Here is a 27,146-nt window from a genome sequence, read left to right on the forward strand (position 1 = left end):
GAAAGCATGGAACACCCCAAACTGCCAAACCTTTGGGAACTAATATTAATCAGCATCTATTCTCCAGGCCCCAGGGTTATTTAAGAATACACTAGGACTGAATGTGAACATCTGAGCTTTCTTAAATATCAAGCAAATTAAAATGGCCATGAAAAAATTAAACATTTCATAGTCATCAGAAAAAGCAAACTCAACTAAATTAAAAGGAATCAAAACATTATTTGGTGTTGTGAATAGTGATATCTAAACAATCACGTAAACACAAAAGAATGTGTAACATACGATGAATAAAATCACTGTGCCATAAATGTCCAGTTGCAGGCTCAACTGATACCCACAGTAAATTAGGTTAAATTAATTCTTCAGGTTTTGATTCAAGGTCCTAAAATATGACCTGTTTATTTTAAGTCCCATTTAAACATATACTGTTGCTTTCAATGTTATGCTTATGAGGCAGTTTTTTAAAGCAGGTAGCAAGTACCCGCTGGTTAGAGAATTCTCAAGTAAACTTAATCTCTAAAAAAAAAGAAAGAGCTACTATACTTGTCATACCAAAGCACAGAGATGATGGAAAATTTCCTCTAAACTTCCTCATGTTTTAAAACCATGATAATAATAGTCTTCCCATAGGCTTATTGTAAGATTAAACAAGGTTAGTCGTGAAAAACTGCTGAGATATAAAATCTGGCAAACAGTAAAAGCACTCAGCCCTAGCTGGTATGGCTCAGTGGACTGGGTGCCAGTCTGAGAACCAAAGGGTCACAGGTTCAATTTCCACTCAGGGCACATACTTGAGTTGCAGGCCAAAGGCAACCATACATTGCTGTTTCTCTCACTCTCTTTCTCCCTTCCTTCCCCCCGTCTAAAAATAAAATAAAATCTTTAGAAGTATTCAATAAATGCTTGTGATTATCTTGTATTATCTAACCAAAGACTAACATGAAGAATAAGCCACTAAAACACAAGAGATATTCCTGTCTCAGAAATAATTTTCTATAAAAAATTTTATTTAAAATAGCTTTAAAACTTGCTAAAATATATATATTAATATTTTAAATATATAGCTTAATACAAATTAGGAACTGCTATTTATTTATAGTCATAGTATCTCTGGAGCAATGGATGTAGGTTGGACAATCCTGAATCAATGAAGGTCCTCATTTTGCTGCTGTTATTATGGCAACCTACTCTACCTGGTGGCAGCACACCTATTAATAAATTCAGGGAATGGTCCTAAGAAAAGAGCAAAACCTTAAAACTGACACAATAAACACTCAACAAAATAGTCCTATAAAAGTTAATTTAGATGACAAAATAACACTGTAGCTTTAGAAATCATTTTGCATAATAAATCTTACTACACCATTCCAAAGAATCACAGACGCTTAACAGGTCAATTTTTCTGTATTAAAAAAAAAAAACAAAAACGGGCTGTTTCCATGTCTGGGCCACTGTGGTAATGCTGCAGTGAACATAGGGGTACATATACCTTTGGAAATAAATGCTTTAAAATCTTGGGAGTAGATACCCAGAACATGGATTGCTGTGTCATATGGTAACTCTCTTAATTTTTTGAGGAACCTCCATACTGTTTTCCACAGTGGCTGCACCAGTTTACATTTCCACCAGCAGTGAGTAAGGGTTCCTTATTCTCCACAACCTCTCCAACACTAGTTAATGACTTACTCGTCTTGTTCATAATACCATCCTAACAGGTGTGAGCTGATGGTGAACTATCCTTTGATACACAACTGGACACAGAAAATGTGGTACAAATACACAAAGGACTACTACTCGGCCATAAGAAAAGATGAAATACTGCCATTTGCAACAACATGGATGGATCTTGAGAATATCATGCTAAGTGAAATAAGTCAGAAAAAGTCAAGAACCATATGATTTCACTCCTTTGTGGGATATAAAACTGAAAGCAACAAATGAACAAGACAAACAAAATCTCATAGACACAGACAACGAACGGTATGGTGGATACCACAGGGAAAAGGGACTGAGGGGTATAAAGGTAATGGGGATCAAATAAATACACAGTGACAAAAGGTGGTAAAAATATGATGCAATATACAGATGATATATTATAGAATTGTACACATGAAACCTATATAATTTTATTAACCAATATGGCCCCAATTAAAAAAAATAACTTGCCCCTCCATCCACCCTCCAAGAAATATTAGCAGCAGCAGCATCTGCTGCTGCCACCACCACCAGGTTAAAATAACAGATCACAAAGGGTAAGTAAAGCATTTCAAATAATTTTGTCGGATACCATCCATCCTTCCTCCTCATAGGTTCAATATTGTGGCAAGCCTCTGTTAAGAGAAATGTTTACTCTGCAGAGGAAGATATTCTGATATTACTGTACTGATTCAACTTGTACAGAATAATCTTTTCCCCTCAGTTAATTCATGTTTACATTTGTCATCAGTAAACCCCTTGGTAAAAATTTTAAACATAGCAAACCTGCTGGAACTACGAGATCTTCTTGATGCATTGTAACTTCTGGGAGGTGTTCTGGATTTTTTATCCTTCTTTCTTTTGTCATCTATCTCTTTGGATCTGTCTTTTTCTCGTTCCTTTTCTTTATCCTGTTCTTTTTCCTTCTCTTTGTCTCGCTCCTTTTCATGCTCTTTTTCCCGCTCTCTCTCTCTGTCCTTTTCCTTGTCTTTATCCTTATCCCGGTCTTTATCCCGGTCTTTTTCCCGTTCTTTATCCCGGTCTTTATCTTTGTTTTTCCCTCGTTCTTTTTCTTTTTCACGTTCCTTTTCCCTGTCTCTCTCTTTTTCCCTTTCCTTTTCTCTATCTTTTTCTTTCACTCTTTCCTTTTCCTTGATCTTTTCTCGGGTGTCTTTTCTCTTGTCCCTTTAAAAACAAAAATAAATAAGTAGATTCACAACTGAAGTAATTCTACTCCCTCAAAGAACCTCCCCTTCTTCAATAATTATCAACACAAAACAATTTATAATAGTTATAAGATATCACATATAAATTCCTATGTATCTCAGTTATAACTGAAGCCGCTAAATGAAATGATAACCTGGTGGAATTAAGTATAATAGTAAGGAAACCTCATAGTCATAATGGCCACCAGAGTCAAATCAATGGAAACCAATATAAATCATTGGTTAATCATTAATCATTACTAAATTAATCAATCATTACAAAAATAACCAAATTGATCATTAATCGTTACTAAATCTATCAGAAAAACATTTCATTTCTCTCATTAAAAACCTAAACCACAAAAGATTTTTTAAGAACGAAGCCACAAAAAAATTACCTGTAATTTTCCAAAAACTCACCGTGAATGTGAACGACTCCTAGATTTCCGTCTATCCCTGGACCTAGAGCGTTTTTTATGTGGACTCTTAGATCTACGTCTATCTTTTTGTCTTGAACGTGATCTATTATGGGATCTACTCCTAAAAAAAAATTGTTATAATGTCAAACCTTTTTCTTAGAATTTCAATTTTTTAAGATTTAAGACGTCTTGCAAATAAGAGAATTTTAAAACCTATCCTGAATCTGTATCATTATTTTAAAATTCTCTTCTATGTAATGCTTCAGTTAGATTATCTAAAATAAATTTACTGAAAACTTTACCAGATAGATCATTGTCCAGAACACACATAAAAACAGACAAAGAATTTAAGTCATTTGCAATAAACATCATTACTTCTGAGTTAAAGACAGATATAATCAAATGTTAAATATGCAAGGCCTTGATTTTATAACTACACAAACACAGCTATTAAAAGTAACCTTTGTTACAGAAATTCTTGAAGGAAAAATAACTGTTATTCCAATTGTGAAATTCATTAGGTTCCTTTACCCCACTGAAATAACTGTTTTACATGTGATTTTTTAATATTGAATATTCTAGAAAGCATGTATTAAAATATAACAAAACTGAATGCACACAACCTTAACAACAAAGTGATGAAACTCACCAGCTTTGGAGTCAAGACAATCTGGCTCTAACACTCAGCTCTGCCACACACTAGCTGTGAGAACTCTGGTTAGCCAATCTCACTAAGCCTGAGCTTCTTCATTTGTAAAGTGGAACAAGAATTATACCTACATCTTCTGGGGCTTTCATGAGGATTAAATCAGATGACATATGGAAAATTAATTGCCTAGCAAGCTCTGGCACAGAGTAAATGTTTAAAATTCTTAACACTATTATCATCATCAACAACATAAATGAAAACTTTAAATTCTATCTTTAATTTATTCCAAGGAGGTCAAATGAGCTTCCACAAGTATGCTTTATATAATTAAAACTCATCTTGACAGTCAGTTTCATGAATTAAAGCAAGTATCTACGAGAGAGATACACACAGTTAAATGCTTGTGGTACACTATGAAACCAGAAAACCCTCCAGACAACCCTCAATTAATGATGAAATCTTGTTTGATACTTTCAGTTAAAATTTGTGTTCTAAAAGCTAATTTTCTATCAAACTATCCATCTATTGCTTTTAAAAAATATACATTTATCTTCATACCAAATGTTTAATATAACTCACAGTTTGTTAAAAAAATTTTTATCACTAATAACCTGAGAGATACAAAAATCAAATAATAGGTATTAAGGCAAAAATGCAAAACTTAGAACATTTCAGTCCATTTTCAGAAGTCCACATAAGGGTAATGTAGAAGGGCCTTTATTTCTATACACTTAACAAAAATTCTTAAGATTCTGTTCTAGTTAACCTTTCTAAAAATATAAATAATAATTTTTTCTCAAACAGTGCTTTCCAACCTTAATAAAGCGAAGAAACTCCTTTTAAAATTGTAAGCAGAGCCCTAATAGATAAAAGAGGGAGGGAGGGAGGGAGGGAGGGAGGGAGGGAGGGAGGGAGGGAGGGAGGGAGGGAGGAAGGAAAAACTGATCACTTGGTTTCCTATCTTACCCTGTAGGTCTGTTATTGCCCAAGAGTAATTATTATATTTTAATTGTGACATTAAATATTTTTGTCTCTCCATATCACCCGCTAGTCAAAAAGCTTAAAATCAAGAGCAAATGTAATCCAACCAAAGATAAAAATTTGTTAGCAGTCCTCCGTTTAGAGTAATGTGCAAAACTGCATTTATACATTTAATTGTGAATAAAGGACAACTTACCATCATGTTGCATCAAAGACCATTTGTAAGTCAGTTGTTTCCCATATAATATTATAAAATATTTTATAGTTCCTATGCTGGTCTGTAAAGATTACTTGACTTTAAAACAGTAATTATAGTACTGCCCACCTTTCCTAACACTGTCCCTATGAAAAAAAACATACAAATTTGGAAACAAAAAGTAGAAACACATCATCCCAGCCCTAGCCAAGGTCACATTGACAAGACACCCCTTCCTCCCTCATAACATAAGAAAAGGAAGGAATAGCCTCAAGCTGGTGTAGCTTAGTGGACTGAGTGCTGGCCAGCGAACTAAAAGTCACAGGTTCAGTTCCTGGTAGGTACACGTGCCTGGGCTGCAGGGCAGACCCCCAAGGGCTTTCGAAAGGCAACCAATCTGATGTTTCTCTCACACATCGATGTTTCTCTCCCTCTCTCCCCCTCCTTTTCCCCCTCTCTAAAAATAAACTCTTAAAAAGAAAAAAAGGAAGGGAAAGGGGGAGGGGGAGACTTTAGAAGTACCTGAGAACAGTGAAAACTGAAAAGAGGGTGGGCATTCAAGAACAAGAGTTCCTACAACTCATACTCCTGGTAAGTCTAGGTCAGAGGCAGAGCTGAGGGTCTCAAGTCACACCAGCAAGGGAGGGGAAGCTAATCACTGCCTGCCATCCTCCTCCCCTACTACAGTGGGGAAACTTACTTCCATGTCAAGATCCTTAAGTCAAATGTTTTTTGGGTAAGGGTCTTCTTTTCTTTTAAACAACTCACCCTCTTACATATTTCTTTAAGAACTTAATAAAAGCTATGTTTCCATAAACCATGTATAAAAATAGTATATGCTTATCAAAAAGTATATGTAAACATGTGTATACAAGTAGATATGTTCATTTATGTGCATGTGTGTATATATACAGTAGACCCTTGAACAACGTGGTGTTGGGGTGCTGATGCCTGCACAGTTGAAAATGTTGTGACTCCCCCAAAACTTCAGTCATCCCTGTTATCCACAAAGGACTGGTTCCAAAACTGCCCCCTCTCCCCACCAGTTACCAAAATCTGCAAATGCTCAAGAAATGGCATGGAATGGCACGGAAAAATGCATACGGTCAGCCTTTTGCATTCGTGGATTACCAACTGTGAACCAAAAATACTGTCTCAAATCTGTGGTTGGCTGAATCCACAAATCCTAAACCCATGGATATGGAGAGCTGACTATACTCATATATTTACTGAAAAGAATCCACGTTAAGTGGACCCACGTAGTTCAAACCCATGTTGTTTAAGGGTCAATTGTATGCATGCTGAGAATAAGTAATTTAGAATGCTACATAGTTAGATGGACCTACATGAAAGTTACCATAAATGAAGACCATAATTAACAAATTTCATTTCAGACTGAATAATCCTCCCCCCACCAGCCCTTGGAAGGGGAAAATATCCAAAGGTACTTAAAATGGTAAGTAAAAACCTTAAAGTGGATAGTTAAATTTTTTGCCCCAACAGACACAACATAGCTTCCCAGAGATTATTAAGGAAACAATGATGTTAATCATTAAGTTTTGCTTTACTCTAGCTTTAGAAAACCATTAAGGCATTAGATTTGGAGCCTGGCTCTTGTATCAACACATAATGAGATTCAGATCACTGGTCTTTTCCCCCCCGCCCCCCTCAGAAAAGAAGTTGTTACCCTTCAGTTCAATTCTGTATTTCCTCACCATTATGTTCACCACATCCTGTAAACTTCTGGTAATATCCACAAGCTAGTACCACCGTTTCTATACCCCCTTCCTTCTCCAATTCTGGCTTCTGCTGCACTGTCATTCCTTGTACATGAAACATCTTTCAGTTGGATTTGAACTTGGCCTACTATAAGGCCTTGGATGGAGGAATAGACAGTAAAACCACATCCCAGAAGAGATTTTGCATACTAATAATAACAGGAAGTATACACACCAATACATAGCAAAAAGTATAGTCTACTAGAGTCAAAAAATGAGTATCATTTTTGTGTCGCATTGTTTCAATCTCCTTTAACAATACAGAGAAACAATAAACTGAGCTTGCTGGCGAGGTTCAACATAGAGCAGCATAGTAGTTCCCTCCCCTCCTTCTCTAATACACTCACACCACATGCACATATACTTTTCTCTACCTCTTCTCTTTAGACGTAAGTACATACATACACAACATGCAGTTAGGATTCACTATATGTATTTTCACACTTCAGTAACAGCCCCTCCACATCTTTGAGAAGACAATAAAACTTAGGATTTTAGGCTCACAATCACGATGGTGCTGCAAGCTCACATTTTGAGGTCCCCTTTGTGTCAAACACACAACAGATTTAAAAGAAAAATTAAAACACAGCTAGGCTCAAAAATAAGATAAACAGAACAGAAACAGAACTAAGCACAATATAATAGCTGGAACTAAGCCACAAGCTACTCCTATATTTCAAGTCCCTAAGTACTGGAGATAGGTAACAACTTGAAAACAAGATCTGCGGTGGTACTTCCCAGCCCTCAAGGGGACGGGATGGGGGATGCCAGGTCCTGCCTGCAACCTCAGCGATATTTTCAGCATCACCTTACCGTGCTGTTTCCCTTTTCTCAATATGAAAAGTTTCTGTCAGTTCTGTATAAAGACTAGTTTACTCTTAGAAAAATCAGAAACACAGCATCTTATTAAGCTAGAAAACCAACTTCTAAAACAGAAATTCAATTGAAATAAAAATTACAAATTAATTAGATAAAATTTCATTCTTAACTGTAGTATTATAATTAAAGCAATATTTAATGGTAACTGTATTTCCAGGTGAACTCTATGAAATTTCTAAATTCTGATATTTAGATGAAACCTCTTAACTATTTTAAATACAAAACCAAAAAAATTTTAAATGATGGCAGAAATTCTCACCTGTGTTTTGATTGTGATCTTTTCCTTCTAGAATGGGATTTTGAGCTAGACCTGGATTTTGAACGAGTATGGGAACGAGATCGACCGCCTTTTCTTTCATTGCTCTTTCCAGACTCTGGGAGGAAAAAACCACTTTGCAGTGTAAGCTCAGAACAATTAAAGATCCCAGTTAATAATCAGGCACAAGGGGAATGTACCACATATAGTGCAAGGGGCCTACTCTCTGTACATCCTCCTCCTGTGCAATTATCCTTCAGAAACATCCAAGAAAGTCATTGCATAAACTCGTTGAGTGCAGCACCCTGCAGCAGTACATATAAACCAGATGATTATAAACAGCTGTTCGTAATATTTTGTTGCTGCCATAATGTACGATTATAACATGTCTGTAATTCCTATAACAGTGATTTTAAATCCTTTCTCCATTTATTTTCTAGAATTGAAACTTAAATTCTGAGTACTAATTTAGAAAATTTGCTCAAATGTAAACCATCTAGACATTTTTAGACTTGATTTTAAAATTTTAGTTAGGAACACAAAAGTTTCAAGAGGTAGGTGTTCTTTTTGCCTTGCTAAAATAGTGTCTGTGTTTTTCCTAGATCATGGACTCTCGTCTTTATTTTTAAAATTAAAACTTTGATAAAAAATGAGTCTGCTTAATCATCACATTTAAAATATATTTACTCTTGCATTTAGCCTCGCAGTAACGTTTACACTTTGCTTTTAAGCAAATCAGTTTCAAGCACTAATTTTGCCCTTAAAGTATAAAAAACTGATTGACTCAGGCCAATGTGCCTCAATTCAGTATCAGGGGAAAAGAATGTTTGTGCTAAGTACTTCTTTGACCTTTGGCATTAATAAGTCACTTACTCTTTCTTGAGTTTCAGTCTTCTTGTTTAAAAAACGAAGGGACTGAACAAGATAATTTCTAAAGTTCCTTGCAGTTCTAAGATTCTATGATCTTAAACTATGACCTATGCAACAACACTATGGCCTTACCTGGTTCAATAGCAGCTGAGATAAATGATTGAGCCTCTCGTACTCGCTTCATTACTTCTTCTAATTCCTTAGCTGCGGCCTGAGGTGTCATCTCAGGGGGTTTTACTATTGCATTGTTGGAGTGATTTATTCTAAATTAAAAACATCAGCATATCACAAATACACACCATCTTTTATAAAACATGAAATAAATGTTTACGTAATACATATATTTATAAATCAACATCCTGAAAGCACATTAAGAGTAATATAGCTAAATACAGAATAACCAATACCAATCTCAAAACCATGATGTATCTCATTCCCACCTGCCGTCATGTCTTGCTAACAAAGTCAAAAACCTGAATGCTAGCTGACTTAACAACTTGAATAGGCCAGAACAACTACTTTCCTGCACAGCTTAGAATTACAACAAATTAAAATGTTGACACCAATATTAAAAGGCATCACTTCTACTCTTAGATTATAAAATTTTGTTGATAACCTCTGTACCCTGGGAAGACAAAGGGGAAGATGGACCACAGCTGATTAACACAGTTTGAATGCGGGAGACATCTAAAAAAAACTTTCTCTACTGGGTAAGAGTGGTTTCTGTGATGCACACAGATGAATTTGGTCTGCCTCACTTACCTCTTCCACAGTGAGAAGACAAGCATTCACTAAGAACAGTTACGAATATTTATCCTTTAATAGCAGCATCCTGATCAAATTGTATAAAACTAAGGCAACTGCCTATGAAATTCAGATAACACTGTTACCTCAATAACATGCATGAAATAGAATTTCTGGTCTTGAGTATCTGAAAGGCTACATCAATTTTTCATTTTGCAAACAAATATGTGGGCCAACCGTAAAACTCAAAATGCATGATTTAAATCATGTCTGGGTATTGAACATTATTTTCTTCCTGGGATTTTGGGTTTACCAAAATTCTTATTGCTATATTATTAAAATTCAACCCATATGTTAATTTGTCTATCAGTCTAGTCATAATACAGAACCAACATGACTTGTTAAAGCTTATGGAAAAAAACCCTAGTTATTATGTGGGGTATGTAAACAACATTAAACTTGACCTTAGAAAATAAGATGTCTTCAAATACAACCACAAAGGCTAAAATGAAAAGTATGTCAGGCATTCATTTTACTTAACACAAGTCTTCCTTTCCACAAATTGCCAATTACTATTAAAAAGAAAAAAAAGCCTTATTACATCAAAAATAAAGTTTTCCAAAATCATTAAAATTTCTTTGTTTAGGGTTTCTTACTTCAGTGGCCTGTCTCCAAACATAACTCCATTAAAAGCAAGGGCCCTTGGTACAGAATTTTGGTCTGCAAATTCCACAAAAGCAAACCGAGTTGGCTGAGTCTCATCACCTGCCATCCGTACAAACTTCACTTCCCCAACTTGTTTAAAAAATTCAAGTAGCTGATCAGCTGTCGTTGTCTAAAGAAACAAAGTAACACTTTAATATATTCTTTTTTTGAAAAATCAGGTAAATATTACTTTATCAATCTGTATGATTTTTAAGAAGGGGGAAAGAATCAGTTTCTTCATTACCTGGGAATTCAAATTGCCAACATAGACTGTTCTCCTGATTTCATCAATTTTGGAAGGATCCACATTTCCCATAAGTGGTGGCTGTGGTATCTCTCCAAGCGTTGCAATATTGGGGTCTAGTGCTGCAGCTGGTATAGCTCCCAAACTGCTAAGGGAAACACCCAGCTATTTAAAAAAAAAAAAAGAACGTATTTTTTGTTAGTATCAAAAATTATCATTCTCGCTCTGGTTGGTGTGGCTCAGTTGGGTGGGTGTCACCCTGCAGAGCCAAAGGTCACTGGTTTGATTCCCGGTAGGGGCACATGCCTGGGATGTGGGTTTGGTGCCTAGTCAGAGCATGTACAAGAGGCAACCAACTGATGTTTCTCTCCATTTCTCTCTCCTTTCCCCTCTCTCTAAAAATAAACAAATAATAATATTTATAGAAATTATCATTATCTAGTCTTGAATAGATGTGATCAACTCAATAAGAATGGGAAGAAACTAGGGAATCCTAACTTTAAGCCAGATGTATGTCTAAATTATTGAAAGTAAGGTCACAGTAGTTTTGAATGTATTTAGAAATGCAACACATTTCTTAACTATCTGGATGTTTTACCTCCTTTTAAAGTTAACACTAAAAACAGATGGTCAATCCACATTATTTGCAGTAGTTATGTCCTATAAAGTTGCCACAACATTATATTATTGAATACTGAATCATTGCTCCTAGGGAAAATATAGGGCTAGGTTCCTACAAGCCTTTGGTCACAATGTTTTCATTAACCGATACATAATCTTGCTTCATGTATACTTCTGTTTAAAGATACCCCATTTAATATATATTGTTGATTCATTAACCCTGAACTCATCGCCAAAAGCACTATCAACTCATTCCTGAATGAACCCTATCTAACACACATTTTCTCTGTAAGGCACATCACAGCCTTCCAACCCTTAGAAACACTAGGCAGCACTTTAGCACTACACTTGGGAGCTAATTTAAACAATGAAATCACTAAGGATTTTCAAGATAGCAAGAAAATATAGGGGGTTGGGAGGGCAGTGATCTAGGGATTAACACATTAACATTTACCGAAATGTACCCAAAATAAAATTTCTACGAAGCTCAATACAAATGATCAACTGTTGAATTAAAAAGCATTTCCCCTTATAAATCACAATGCAGGTCTCCTGCAGAACAGAACAATGTCATGTAGAACTAAAAAGACCTAAAATCTTGCACTTCAGAGATTCAGAAACCATTTTTATAACTTGGAGAATTTAACTAAATCATAAAGTTAACTCCCTAATAATCCAGTACTACAAAGCTAGATAAAACTTTCCATTACAGTAAGATTTACATTTTGTCTTGGGTTTATTTTGGAAGAAAAATGACCCTTCTTTTAAAATAAATATGATCAGAATTTTTTTCATAAAAACTAAAAGCACAGTTAACAGCAGTATCTTTTTTAACCCCACTAGGAAATCACAAAGGAGGCATTAAATTACTAATTCCACAGGGTTAATGAAAAAATATTTTGCCATGTTTCTACCTTGTTACAATTTCCCAGATAAATCCTTCCCTTAGATACTTTTTCTCTTTATCAGGCTGTGAATCAGTTCATATATTTGAAATAAATGTAGTCCTCATGAACTGGAAATACAGTCACCTAGATTCTCCAATTCACTGTGCTATCTAAAATGCTGAGTTTCAATAACTGATTTTCTAGAGAATAATCAAATTTAGTTCTCAAATTTAAATATATTTTCAATCCCTTCCAAATTCTAAAAGGTAATTTAAGTCAGTGACAATGTGAGGGAAAAAATTTAAGTAGACATTCTGGGTCCTCTCCATTAAAAAAAAAAAGATTCAAAATAATTTTTTTTTTTTAAAGCCTAACCTGAGGACTTTTTTTCACTGCTTTTGGAGAGAAAGGGAGAGAGAACAGGAGAGAAACATTGATGTGAGGGAGAAACATCGACCGTTTGCCTTACTGTACGCACATCAACTGAGGATCTGATCCACAACCTGGGTATGTGCCCTGACCAAGAATCGAACCTGGGACCCTTTAGTCTACGGGACAACCCTCCAATTAACGGAGCCACGCTGGCCAGAACCAAAATAAAAATTTTCTAAGCTCTTTATTCAACTGATTAGACAGTTGAACATTCATCCCTTTTAGGAAGAGGGTATCTAGTACTTACTGTAGTCAAGGGATTTGGGGTCGGTATGGGAAGCAAGCCTGCACCAGGCATCAGACTTGTCATGGTTGGAGCAGGAGTCAATAAAGAGAGGGCTTTGGATTCCTCTGGGATTTTACCTGCAGAGGCAAGTTTCAAACATTACAAAAAGCAGAAACACCACACAAAATTTACACTATGATTTTACAATTACCCTTGCACTTAAAAAAGAATAATAATAATAAATGAATCTATCAGATTCGTATAAAAAAATAAATTAGAACTTAAGTCTTTCCTTTTATCCTGCTCTACTAGGAAAAATAAAAGTGAGCAAAACTTCAAAGACTAACAATCTCATTAATGGAATATTATTTTAAAAATTGAATAATGTAGACAATTATTTAACACTTTGAGCTATGGGTCACCTGTACTGGAAACTTAATGTTCATGAACCAAACGATATCAAGCATGGACGCTTTCCCAGGACGGTGTTTTCGCGGTGATCGAAAGTTGTGTTACACATGACAACCGTTCGTGTTGGCTGCATCACTAATAGCACACAGAACATCAGATACAGAAAAGAAGAACATTTTTTAAAGTTTAATCCCCAGAAATGGCAAATAACCAAATTAGTTAAAAAAAAAGAAAAAGAAAAAGCAAATTGAAATTTGTTCCTTACTGAGTGCCCCTATGCTGTTATTGAAACTACCTACTTGTGATGCGAACAATTTTGATAACCCTTCCAATAAATTCCATTCAAGTAGACAGAAAAAAAACAAAAACCTACTGCATGTAATCAGCTTCAATTTAAAAGGAAGCCTGTACTCATTCAGTTAATAAGGTACCTCATCAACAATGTCAGAAATGCCCAAAAGAATCTAGGTCCCAAGAATATCTTTAGGAAAACTGCTAAATTGTTTTAGAATACCTAACAAAAAGAGTTCCTTAGTCTTAGGAAACTTTTAAACCATTGACTTTTAGAACCAATTTATGCATACTTATCTGATGAGGAGTAGCTGATGCCTAATGTGTTGCTTATAAACATCTCAAATGCCTAATAACAATAATGACAATAACACTGAAATAATTGTAGATGCTAAGGAAAAAATTCCTATGACTAAAAGCTGAAAATGTTACTCTGAAATAAGTACATCAATTTTCCATATTTAATTATTGAATTCTAATCAATTAATTTTGATAAGGACTGCAAATCTCACACATTTTTCCTAGACCTCTCGACCTCTTACACCCCATCCCCCCAAAAAATTATTTCTAAAAAAGCTGACTACATATAGCTACTTTAGAAGAACTACTCATAATTAGTTGGCTACGCATTTCCATTATGAATTCTTTGGAAGTAATTTAAAACAGTGTACAAAGTCATGCTAAATTGCAAACAGCATATGGAATAAATTTTCAAAAGCACCATGCTGGGCTTTAGTGGTAAAAACACTATTTGAAACAACCAGATATGCAGAGATAAACCTCTAAACAATATTATCTAAACATATCTCTAAGCATGAATGGAATTCAAGATGGATTTTAAAACTTGCTTCAAATAATGGGTACACCTTGCTTATAGGAACAAAAAAATGACATTTCATTAGCTTTAACAAATATCTACTTTTTTCTAAGCTTTGCAACGACTAAGTCTGTATTACTTTAATCTACTAATTTCAAAAACAAAGTTATTTTATTGTTTCAGTGTAAATTCTGCATAAGCACAGATTTTTTAAAACATGCATAGATAAATGAAAGGTAGGTAGACCTAACTGAAAACATCAAATAACAATTTTATATTTATTAGTTACTTGTATTAACACACGTATCTGTATACCCACAAATATACTATCTCCATATATTGTTATCAGACCTGTTTTGTTAGAAATAGGAATTATTTTTTAAATGTTTGTAAAACTTGAACACATCTTGATAAAGCAACTGAGGTCCTAAGGTAAAAACCCTGTACTTTGCTACTCTAATTTGTGTATCTAAAAAAAACAAGAGTCCAATCTGGTGAAGTCCCAATTTAATATTATTTGTCAATTAAATAAGCCAAATTATCCATACCAGAGAATGTAGAAAGACTACCCAAACAAAGAGGGTATTCAACACAGGCCAAACGATGAATATTTAATATTATAAAGACTTTCACTTTTGGCTTAAAAAAAAAAAAACCATCAGTAGATGATCTGACTCTCACTGCCTCACAGTAGTAAAAAACTATTATAAAGTCTAACTGTAAGCACACTATTTTTTCTTATTCTACTTACTATTAAAAATACTTTTAAAAAATTCTATTATTTAACTTCCAAGATAGAATTCTATCAAATTTACCCTGTAAATACTAATATAAAACAAATGAGTATCCAGTATTCTTCCTAAATTATACTCAATGACAACTGAGAGAACAATATTTCTTAGTATTAAAGTACTACTCCTAATTCAGAATCTTTTTAAAACCTACTAGCCTTTGAATATTTTTCAACAAAAAGTTCAAGCAAACAGAGAAACACACACGACTAAATATTCAATAGTTTCTCTAATATTCATTTTCCTTGTAGGCAACTGAAGTTTTTATAAGTCAAGGAAATGTTATTTTCTTTAATGAATAACTATCATAAAAGTGGAAGTTTCTTTGTGTCGTCTACCCACAGACTGCTCTAAGAAATTTACTTATTTTCCCTGATTCTGTATGCCTAAAATTCTAGGGGTAAGGATGCTATCAGTTGTTTTTGTTTTTAAAGATGTTGACTTGGAAGAAAAACTGCAAAAATGTTGCGCTGAGATCAGAAAATGTTTCTAATAATCTTATCAGTGTTTCAAGAACAAAATGTATCCAATCAGTCTATGAACACCAATTAAGATTCCTGCATGGTCTCCTTAACACTGTATCTTAATTTACTGTGAAAATTTATTTTATCTTAAGGTTGAGCTCTACTGATCATCTCCCATATATTTTACAATGCAATGTTATGAACCCTTAATGGAATACCATTTACAAAGAACTGGAAAACCAGCTCACAAGTTAAAGTGAAAGAGATTTAACAAAACAAAAACAAAAAAGGGACAAAATAAAAAGAAATGAAATTAAAGTAAAACAATAAAAAACAGAGACAGGGCGTCCATCTTCTGCGGTTCAGACTCCGATCTCATTTCCCCAATGAAGGTTTCACTTGACGGCCGGTTTAGTGGCATGGCAAACAATGCCTAACTCAGGCAAGTGTCAGGCAAGTGTAACAGGTCTGCCTTGGCCAGTCTAGTCATCTAATAATGCACAAATATCACATAGAGAAAACATACAAAACCAAATTAATAGTCAAAATCCATCTACCAGAAAATGTGGACATAAAATTATGACTGATGATTAGGCTGACACCCTTGTTATGTCTGACCTTATCTTTTTCTAAGTGTTAACATTTATAAAAATAAATCTGAGATGCACACAACAACAAAAAGAGGTCATATTTGGACAAATATAACAAAAGTATATTTTATTTTGAAATGGCATGTTTTATTAACAATAGCTAATGCTTAATTAATAGTATGAAACTATTACACATCAAACATTACTTATACAGCTCAGGATCGTCTCATAATACTGTCTATATATTTTTTAAAAATAGCAAATTGAAAGAAACTGAAAAACTTTTCTCAAAATTTTGTTCTATGGTTTTCTCATTTCTCTCATAATGCTGTTTCTACAACAGCAAGGAGGGAATGGAATTAGTGAAGCAAACAGAGCACTGCTGACAGCACCACAGCACATCACTCACAGAACTTACTCCAATGGACTGCTTTCTTTTGGTTTATTTCAAACTCACTTTGTTATCTTTTTTGGTACAAAATATAATACATTATTACTTTGCTTTCAGTGCATAATCAGATCTTTAAGAGCTCACTATGACATTCTTTAGGTTCTATAAATTCATCTCTATTGTATATAGTTTAATGAAAAATTGTGTCTGAATGTTTTCCTAACACCAATTATAGGTTAAGTGTTCTAAAATACTTATAACTAAATTGCAAAAAAAAATTTAAATTTTCATGTTCAAAAACAGTGAAACTTTGTCTCAAAATGGTATTTAAAAAAGTGAAAAGCTAGCATAATGTACATTTATTCATCTCTATCAAGTTAAAAAAAAAAAAATGGAACCTCTACCTGCCCATAACCTTGAACATTTATGACACATCATGGCCAAGGCTTCTCAAATACTACATTAAAAAACTCTATGGGACCATAGTAAGGTTCCAACAAAGTAGTAACTGATAAAATTCCTCCTTGTAATTCAGTAAAAAGAAAACATAATACAGAACCTGTGTTGCTGATGGCATATTTTGCAGATAAAATTAATAATCCTGTTTAATAAACATTCTACCTGATATTTTTCCCCATGCAATTTAGTTAGTGTGAACTTGATATGAACTTGGTTTGCAGAACTAAACCATTACCAGCTCTTTTCTCACCTTGCTCTCCAATTCTGGGCTCATTGCCCCCTTATATTATCAGTAGATAAAGATAGATTTAGCAAATAATTAATACATTTTTATTCTCTCTACCCTACTCTAACTCCTTGGCATGGATGAGAAAAGTACTTTAGAATTCATCTGAAAAAAATCCAGAATGTTCTATTTTGGGACTCCAAAAATAACAGAATGATACTTGTATGTGACTAATGTTTTTAACATCTCAGAATAGCATTCTGAAATAAGCATACAACCTTGAAACTATAAAATAACATTAGACATGTTATTTTAATGTTAGCCTGGTTTTTCAAAGCGGTTTTAAAACATTACATATGAAAGTACATTACATTGTTTCAGGTAAAATTTTTATGTTGTAAATTTACTACCATCCACCAGTAAAAATACAGTTTAAAGACATTTAAATTGTAATAACCCAATTCTAAAATCCATGTACACATGCCATAGTCAGGGCTCTGAATAAGTTACACACCAGAACTGTCAAATTCAGCACAGCTTATTATGAGTGGCTCTGTAAATAGAAGTTACTAAAAAATAAATATTAGTAATAATTAGCTCTTACAGCAGGTTAAGTCATAAAATTTAACAAATAACTATAAGGCCACATCCTTGTTCACATCTTCAACTATTATTTCCTTGATGGAGGAAATTTGCTTTTCATGATTTTTCTTCAATTACAATACCCTTCCCCCCAAAAAAGGCAGAAGAAAAAAGTAAATTACAGTTGCATAGCAAACAATTACCCTGAATATGAAATAATGGTCTCAGTTACAAGGTAAATTACCTTAAGAGAATACTTTAAAGCTTTAATTATGAATATTTTTCTTGTAAACATAAATATCACTTAATCCCAATTTGGCAAAGATGTGTACACTTTTTATTTATGTAATACTAATTTGGTACACACAGAGGCAAGTGCTTACTTATTTATACATTTAAAATAATTTCCCAAACCAACCTAATTTTTCTTTAATTTCAGAAAGCTATCTTTGCAACTTACAAATCAACTACAAAAAGCCAAAGTAAACCAGAGAAGCCATGTAATTTATAATTTTTTTTGAATGTTCAGCTATTTATTAAACTTATGTTAAGTAATAAGTGAACCATTTTAATATATTTTACTAGGAAAAAGTCTTTTCTTCTCCAAATTTCATTCTCACATATATACACACAAACACATACACACCCACGCCAAAGTGGTATCTACTTGCCAATTTCTAACAAAGCCAAAGGCACTTAACTAAGAGGACAGGGATTAAAAATAATAGGAAAAAAACATGTGAAATACCAACCTTCTGCACAAGGAACAACTATCAGAGCTCTGTCAATAAAAACCGTGTTAGTTAGATGCTGGGCCACGCCAACACTTGATGGGTCACGAAACTTAACATAACATACTTTGGAAGAAAAAGCAAGAGGTGTGTTGCTGCAAGATAAAAAGAAAAACAATTAGACATATAAACGTTTGATTGGTTTTGTCATTTTTATTCAAATTTTCATTCAATTTTTTCTCAGATCTTTATATAATCTCATGTAATCAAGACTTACAAAGTTTTGTTGCTAAGGACCATCAAGACATAAAATAACAAAACTTACTCTTTTAATTGTGATTTGTCTGCAAAGACTGATGGGAATCTAGACAGGCCGTTACCCTTATTTGTAAAAAATTAAATTTAAATTTAAAAACTTTAAATTTTTATTCTGAGCAAAATGTGAATAGCTGCTTAACCCGAAGATGCTGAACCAGTGTATGAATAGGCAAAATCCCTTTATAAAAGCCCCAATCCTCAAGATTTAAAAAAATTTTATAACCACTTTCAACCTTCCCTGGCATATTTAAATCTCTAAAAACTTTGTAACAGTCTTAGAAACGAGACAACATGGAATTAATATTAAGGTCTTCTGCGTATACTAGACTAGTCCAGGCTAGGCAGCAGCATTGTGTTTTTCCAGAGAAAAGATTTCACACACAAAATTTTACATATTATATGCAAAAGAGTAAAGACTCTTGCGAGTACTACAAGATTCAGTTCAATCTAGTCAGGCTGATAGTAAAAAGAAACCAGACACAGCACAGATGAAAACAACTTTTCCATAATATGAATCCATCTTCTTAGACTGCAAAATACACTTTTCTCATGGATGATCATTTTATCAACCTATCCATAATTATTTTGAATTACAGTCTTTAATTATCTTTAGCAAGGAATAAAGACCCAAACAGAATATATATCTACATAACAAATGTACAATACTTTAAATCATTAAGATTTTTCACACTAAAAAAGAAGAGATCATTTGAAAAATATTGTGTCTTTTGCAATAACGGTAATTTTGTTTACAAAATAGGGCAAGGAAGTTGACTGTAATCCTAGAGCTAGTTATTAAATGGCACAGATGGAACTTAAAGTCTAACCATCTCATTCCAAATTTCAAGCAACCTTTACCATTCAATTAACCAAATTTTTTTTTCAATTTTAAATTATTTCAACCAACCAAAATTTTTAAAACAATCTTACTGTACTGTTTAATTAGTAACTTTGCAAATGTTCATTACTTTTAAAATAAAAGTATCTTTCACATATAGCAACAAATCCATCTTGATAATGGTAAAATATACTATTTATACTATCTAAAACTTAGATCAGATAGACCTAGCCAGGTGGCCCAGTTGGCTGGAGCACCATCCTGTGCACCAAAAGGGTTGCAGGTTCAATTCTGGTAGGGGCAAGGTAAGTCTGCACATACTGGCAAATACACAATGGATGTTTCTCTCTCACATCATTGTCTGTCTGTCTGCCTCTCTCTCCCCCTCTTCCTCTCTCTAAAAGCAATTAAAAAAAAAAAACCCTCAGGAGAGGATTTAAAAAAACTGTGATAAAATATATTTGCATTTAGAACTTGAAACTATTCATATTATTATTAACCTAACTAGGCTAAAGTTGCAAAAATAAAATAAAACTCTACCTCTTTATTACCCAACCCAACTCATTTCAATTCACTCCTGCCTAATGCCATTCAACTCAGGCTTTAGGGGAGCCCACTCCAATAATCCCCGCCTCAACATCTAAGTCAACCACTTCATGCATTGGTCTCTGAGGTGAACACCTTTGCATCCAGACTTAACTCACCTTTACATTACCAAGTGTCCAAGCTCTAGATTCTTAGTTCCAAGTGACTGCTGGAATATTACACCTTAATAGTCACCAGACCTAACCTTAACTTATTAAGTCTTAAAATTCATCATTCTCCTTCCTCACTAGTCCTGCCCATTGTCCTGTACTTTGTATCTCAACTACATTACCAGAGTCAGAAATCTGGGAGTCACTAATGTGAGAATCATTAGTACCGTTCAACAAATACTTCTGAATCTCCTGGCTACATGGTAACATTCCATTTCCTTGTTCCTTGAAGTTAAGTGTAGCCATGAAATTTGCTTTGGCCAATTAAATTCAAGCAAAACTGCCTTGTCACTCAGTAGCTTCATGGGCCATGGCTCAGCTCTCTCCCTCTGCCACAGTGACCAGCAACACTGAAGAAATGGGTGGCTGATACACTAGCCCCATCTCAGAGTGTCACAATGAGTAGAGTCCCGCACCCTACCAGTTTAGTATAACAATGAATCTTTTTAAAATCAATCTCCTGAGATTTGGAGGTTGTTTCTCTCCTTTACCCTTCCCCCTTCTTCAAACAATTGTTCACTAAATGCTGTAAAGACTACCCCCCCAAATGTGTGTCACATTAATTCAGGACCTCATCATTCCTCATTTGTATTAATACAATGGCTCACAACCAATCACACTGCCTCAAATCTCAACTCATTAATCCACAAAAGCTGCCAGATTGATCTTTCTAAACCCTAAATTTCATCATGTCACTCCACTATATATATTTCCTCAAAGACACCCTCTGTTCTTGCTTTATCATCTAAATGTACCCAAAATCCAGGCATAAAAATACTTGGGGTTCCCAGAATCCAGAACATCTGGGCCATCCTTGTACATGCTGTTCCATTTGTTTATGATGTCTTTGTAACTCCCTTTTTGAATGCTAATTCCACTTTTCTTCAAGGCTCAAGTTTCCAGGAAAGCCATTTTAAGATATCAAAGTGATTAGGTACCCATCCTCCAGTGCTACCAAGACACTCCACATACTTTCAGCACAGATCTTATCAGTTTCCTATGTGAAACCCTCAACAGATGTAAGCTCTGGCCACAACTGATTAGCCACATGATACCAGAGCCCATTTCACGGACTAAGAGCAACCAATAATTTGGGTGGCTTGACTAAATGGACTGGGAACAATCAGGTTCTCTTTCTTTTGCCTGGAAAGTCACTTAGTCAGGTCTTGGGCCAGATGCCAGGTGAGTGAATAGGGAATAGGTCTGTAAAGAAATTGAGCAGATACACAGAAACAAACTGAGCTGACAATGCCTCTAAGAAGAGGCTTTTTACCTTGGATGCTGAAACCTTTCTGGTTCCCAGTCCCAGCTCCCATGAGGCCTAGCTGTACTATAGTCTTCATTCTTCAGTTTAGTGAAATCTCATCTTTTCAATGTCTCTTCTAAAGCTAGGTTGCATAGAACTGCTTCTGTCTTTTGCAACTAAAAATATCTATAATTACAATGAGCTATTAAAGCTCTAACAACTGAAACAAGTGTACTCTCTTTTAGCACTGAAATCAAGAAGCTGACAAGCCAACACTAAAACTACATTTCCCAAATTGACAGAACCTTTTGTGAAAGAATGAAAACCTAAATTATCACCGTTAAAAACTAAAACATATTTCCCAATCATTTCAAATTTGAAACAGGTACAGAAAATGTGAGCCTGGTTAGTAAAGCAACTACGTGTTAAGACTTGCCACCAAGGTTTGGGAAGGCTAGAAACAAATAAAAAATTCTGATCTAGCCCTGACTAGAGTGGGCATCATCCTGAAAAGCAAAAGGTTGCTGGTTCCATTTCTGGACAGTGCACAAGCCTGGGTGGCAGTTCGGTTCCCCAGTCAGGGCATGTGACAGAGGCAATCAATCGATGTCTCTCTCTTTTATTCCCTCCCTTCCCCTTTCTCTAAAAATAAATAAATACAATCTTAAAAAAAATCTGGCGGGGACAGTGGGTAGAGGGGATTACAGGAACTACTATAAAGGACACATGGACAAAACCAAGGGGGAGGGTGGAGAGGGGGGAGGGAGGTGGGTTCAGCTGGGGTGGGGTGGAGGGATGGGGAGAAAAGGCATACAACTGTAATTGAATAACAATAAAAAAAATGAAAAAAAAAAGAAAGTTAACCTTTCAAAAATAAAAAAAATTAAAAAAAAAATCTGGTCTATTCTGAACAGCATCATCATAGGAGCACAGATAGTAGACACAGCTATGTCACCACTTTAAGCAATTTTCTTCACTTTTATCTCTAATTACCTTTCTTAAAATAAAGACTAACCTATAGCTATTTAAACAAATATAAACATTTAAACTTTTCAGAAGAGGTAGTAACACTATTTTGAACATTAGGGGCTAAATTATGATACAGTGGCAAGCATAAATACAGATAATTAGTATCTTGGTAAATTAAAAAAATGTATGTTTCCAAATCTTATATTCAAAGCTTTCTCTCTACTAGATTTGCTTTTTGCCCTGGCCAAGTGGTTCAGTTGGTTGGAGCACCATACCATACACCAAAAGATGGCAGGTACAACCCCAGGCAGGGCATACACCTGGGTTGTGGATTCAATCCCAGGTTGAGGTGCATACAGGAAGAAACCAATTGACGTTTCCCATGGGGATGTTTCTCTCTCTTCTCCTTCCCACCCTCCCTCCCCCCTCTCTAAAATCAATAAGCTTATCCTCAGATGAGTATTTTTTAAAAACTGACTTTTCTTAAATTTAATAGGATTGTCATTTTATAACATAATTTTAACTACAGCTTTAATTTGGTCTAAACGTTTGCCTCTAAGGAAAGTAGCAGTACCCAAATATCAGATTTTACTTTGACCTCATTTGTTGAATTGTTCTGATTTTTTAAAATATAAAACTTGCTACAATTGTTTTTGTTTTTCTTTTAATTTTTAAAAGATGTTATTTATTTTTAGGGGGGAGGGGGAGGGAGAGAGAGAAGAGGAGAAACATCTAGGTTAGAAAGAAACATCCAGAGCTTGCCTCTAGCAAGCACCCCAACTGAGCAATGGGTCTGCAACCCAGGCATGTGCCCCACAGGGAATCTAACTGGGACCTTTTTCACTTTGTGGGACAATGCCTAAACAACTGAGCCACACAAGTACGGGCAATTGTTTTCCATCAGAATTCCTGAGAGTTTAATGCAGAAATCACAGAACCAAGTTTTTGACCATTTAAATTTCCTGGGCCTGAACTGGTTATTTTGTTTTTCATTGACCATGGTGATGACACTGCACAATTTTTTAAAAGGCAATGTGATAATATATCCAATATTTTATTGTACTAATACCCTTTGAGGATCTATCACAAAGAGTATTAATAAAAAACATGGACAAAATATGTAATTTTATGTATGAAAATATTAACACAGAAATTATAACAGGGTTTTCTCAGTAGGACTCCAGTGGTGCTCTGCATGGCACAACTCTTCCTTGCGTAAGACTTTCTAATATGATAACTGACACTTACCCAATAAATGCCAGAAGGCCCTCCAATCATTGGTGATAATCAAAGCACGCATTTCAAATGCTCACTTCTACCTAAAACCCACTAACTTATTTACACACACACCAAAAACAAAAAAGCAGCCAACATATCTCCAATGATAGAATTTCAAAAACACACCAACACTGAGGACAAATTAGTCTCTAAATATTATTACTATAAATAAAACACAACAATATGAAAAATGTTTATTATAGGTTGGGTGTAAAAGTTTAACACATGGTGTATAAATCCTTTGATCACACTGTATCAAAATAAACACATATAAAAAAGACTTGAGGAAAACACACGGAAATGGAAAGAGGTTTTGACAGAATAGTAGAATCACAGGTGGTGTTCCTTTTTCTCTATTTTTCATAAAGTGACTCTATTGGTTACATTTTTTTAACTAAGTAAATTTAACTAGTTGACAGATTTTGCCGTTGTTATTAGTACCTTTGAAGACCAGAGATGTAAAGAAAACCAGCAAGGAAAAAATCAACAGTTAATGTTAGAAATCAGGATAGGATTACCCTGCGAAGGGAGGCACAGTGGAATTTCTAGGGTGTAGACCATCTGATCTGGGTGCTGGTTACACAGGTACTGAAGTTCACTTTGGATAAGTGCAGTTCTCCATGCACTTTTCTGTATGCACATTACACCTTAATAAAAAGCTTGCTGCAAAGATTTCATACTGTCATTAACATTATGATGTTAATGACAAACTATTTTCACAATCCATCAAAGAAATGAATTACTACTCAGCTTCCAAGTATTAATCATAAAATGCAATTTCTGTGACACTGCAAAAATTTATGTCTCCCATACAACCATTACTATTGCACTATTACCATTTCAGCCAAAATTTGCAAACACAGCTTTAACATACCAACCAGATTTTAACTGCATTAAAGTATGCCAATATTTTGGAAAAACAGGAATAAGGAAGGGGTTGCACTCATGGAAAACTAGGTAAGGGTTTTGTCTGGCCCATACGTGTTATATTTATGTAACAATTTTGCAAACATACTACAGTTTGTGACTCACTCACTCCAAATTAAAGTACCATGTTTAAGTAAAGAGTTTTTTATTCTCTTTGAATTTTATATTGCAAGTAATTAACACTTGAATTCAAAAAATAGTTCATGAGTTCTGACTGGTGTGGCTCAGTAGGTTAAGCGACATTCAGCAAACTGGTATGTCGCCAGTTCAATTCCTGAGCAGGGCACATGCCTGGGTGGTGGGCCAGGTCCCCATTTGAGGACGTGGGAGAGACAGCCGATGGATGTTTCTCCCTAACAGCACATCAATGTTTCTCTCCCTCTCTCCCTCCCTTCCCTCTAAAAATGAATAATCTTTAAAACAAACAAACAAAAATACAGTTCATTACTAAGTGTCAGAATTACTGGCAGCATGTTGCCACTCAAGCTCAGATTTCAACTATGTAAAAGTGGTATTATGTTGGCAGTGAAGACTATTTTGTGATGTATGTATTTCTACCTTAGGACACCTTATTACAACCTTAATTAAAAGCAAGGTTAGTTTGTAAAGGTTTATGTACAAAGTATTTTATTGCTTGATTACAATTTTTGCAGGATACAGCATTCCCCCAAGCACTTCTCAGTTAAGAAACGTTTTGGTTAAATGAAGAGATTACAGAGAGCATTTTCAGAAGTTTCTAGTAAGGTGGTCAACGCTATATGTGCCACAGCTAGTCGACAAAGACGTGCACATTGTTGTATTAAGTTTTGTTGTCAAAGATGTATTACTTGAATGTAACCATGTAGAAACTATCTATATAAACTCAGATTATCAATCATTCTATGAAAACAAACTATGAGACAAAATATCAGTGTCATGAAAGACTTCTAAAAAGGTGATATGGGAATGTTTTAGATTAAAGGAGATAACCAAATGCAATGGGTGGTCTCCAATTATATTCCAGATCAAAAAAAGAAATAAAAATTATTAGAATATTTGGAGAAATTTACGTGTTACATATTATTTTATCAATGTTAAATTTCTTGGACACATTAATAGTATTGTGATATTGTAGGAGAATGTACCTTTCTTACGAGATAAACACTTAAGTGTTGCGGGATGAAGAGTCACGGGGTCTGCAACTACATACTTTCAGAAGGATGGGAAAGAGGGTGAGTATGGAGATGGGCAGGGGGCGACCGGGAAAGAAAGAAATCAACTGGGGTAAACAATGAATGCAGGTGAAGGAACATGGGTTCTTTCAACTTTCCTCTATGCATGAATTACTTCAAAACAAAAGTAGAGAGCAAAAATTTAAAAAGTTTAAAAATCCAAATAGCAGTATCTATGCAGTGCAATGCGATATACTCAAAGACAGGAAACTGAAGAAAATTTACATACATGCATCACTATGAAATAAACCAAAAAGTCAAATAAGAATTTCTTAAAAAGGAAACTCTTGGGCAACTCTGATCCCTTCTTTCAAAGGATTTCGACGCAATAAACCAAATATTGAGGATTTTAAAATTCTAAGCTCTATCTTTAAAAAAAGGTTATGCGTGTAAGATTTGAACAACCCACAAATCCTTCGTAAATTTTTTGAGAAGATGGTATTGTACAAGGGAAATCTTGCTTCAAAATACGCTGCTTAGAAGTGTCCGTGACCTGTGAATGCCAGGCCTTTCCGGAATTTTAAAAGTATACAGCAGAGATAATCCTGCAGCAACTAATACTTTTTCTGGAAGGTTTAGGACAGTGTGACCTTCCAGGAAGAAATTTTAATCTGTTGCCAAAAGGGTGAATAGGTATGTTCGTTTCACAACCTGGATGGGCTCGGTTAGACTAATCAAGATGATGCTAAATTTGTGACCACCACCCTGAAAACAAATATGGCCCTGATTCCATCCTAATTCCAAGCTTTCTCGTCAGCAATAACGGCCCGACACTAGGCCCTGAGAAATGGACACTTTCTCCGGCGCAGTCTCGGCGATTTTCACATTACACACCAGACGTTAGCCGGGAGGACTATTCGGGGCCCACCTGCGGCCATCTTAAGTTCGGGAAAAAAGGGGAGGGGGAGACACTGAATTGGGGGACTCGGCGACGAGCACAAGCCCGGAAGGCACGAAAAAGGCAACCTTTGTAAGGGCTCGGTGCAGAGGTTAAATCGCAAAAGTCCGACTAACAAGAAGGGTAGGATTGAGGGGCCCCCGGCCCTTGTGCCCTAATCAAACGT

At 35.0% G+C, this 27,146-nt stretch overlaps 1 protein-coding gene across 3 annotated transcripts in view; it reads right to left on the reverse strand.

Moving 5' to 3' along the window:
* The window catches only part of SREK1 (splicing regulatory glutamic acid and lysine rich protein 1), a 40,122-nt gene that overhangs the window by 12,525 nt on the left and 451 nt on the right, over positions 1 to 27,146 (reverse strand). Inside the window, exons 2-10 of one of the 3 annotated variants that reach the window (XM_071219624.1) lie at positions 18,562 to 18,695; positions 13,210 to 13,333; positions 12,809 to 12,924; positions 10,622 to 10,786; positions 10,329 to 10,507; positions 9,061 to 9,191; positions 8,062 to 8,176; positions 3,321 to 3,440; positions 2,482 to 2,880 (exon numbers count right to left, since the gene is read on the reverse strand). In XM_071219624.1, coding sequence (XP_071075725.1) covers positions 2,482 to 2,880; positions 3,321 to 3,440; positions 8,062 to 8,176; positions 9,061 to 9,191; positions 10,329 to 10,507; positions 10,622 to 10,786; positions 12,809 to 12,871 — 1,172 coding nt within the window. In that variant the 5' untranslated portion in view covers positions 12,872 to 12,924; positions 13,210 to 13,333; positions 18,562 to 18,695. Of the gene's footprint in view, positions 1 to 2,481; positions 2,881 to 3,320; positions 3,441 to 8,061; positions 8,177 to 9,060; positions 9,192 to 10,328; positions 10,508 to 10,621; positions 10,787 to 12,808; positions 12,925 to 13,209; positions 16,052 to 18,561; positions 18,696 to 27,146 lie in introns of those variants that run through there. The other 2 variants (XM_024578646.4, XM_024578645.3) reach the window with 2 other exon arrangements.

Source organism: Desmodus rotundus, chromosome 1 (assembly GCF_022682495.2).
Source record: "Desmodus rotundus isolate HL8 chromosome 1, HLdesRot8A.1, whole genome shotgun sequence".
In the NCBI taxonomy this organism is placed as follows: domain Eukaryota; kingdom Metazoa; phylum Chordata; class Mammalia; order Chiroptera; family Phyllostomidae; genus Desmodus; species Desmodus rotundus.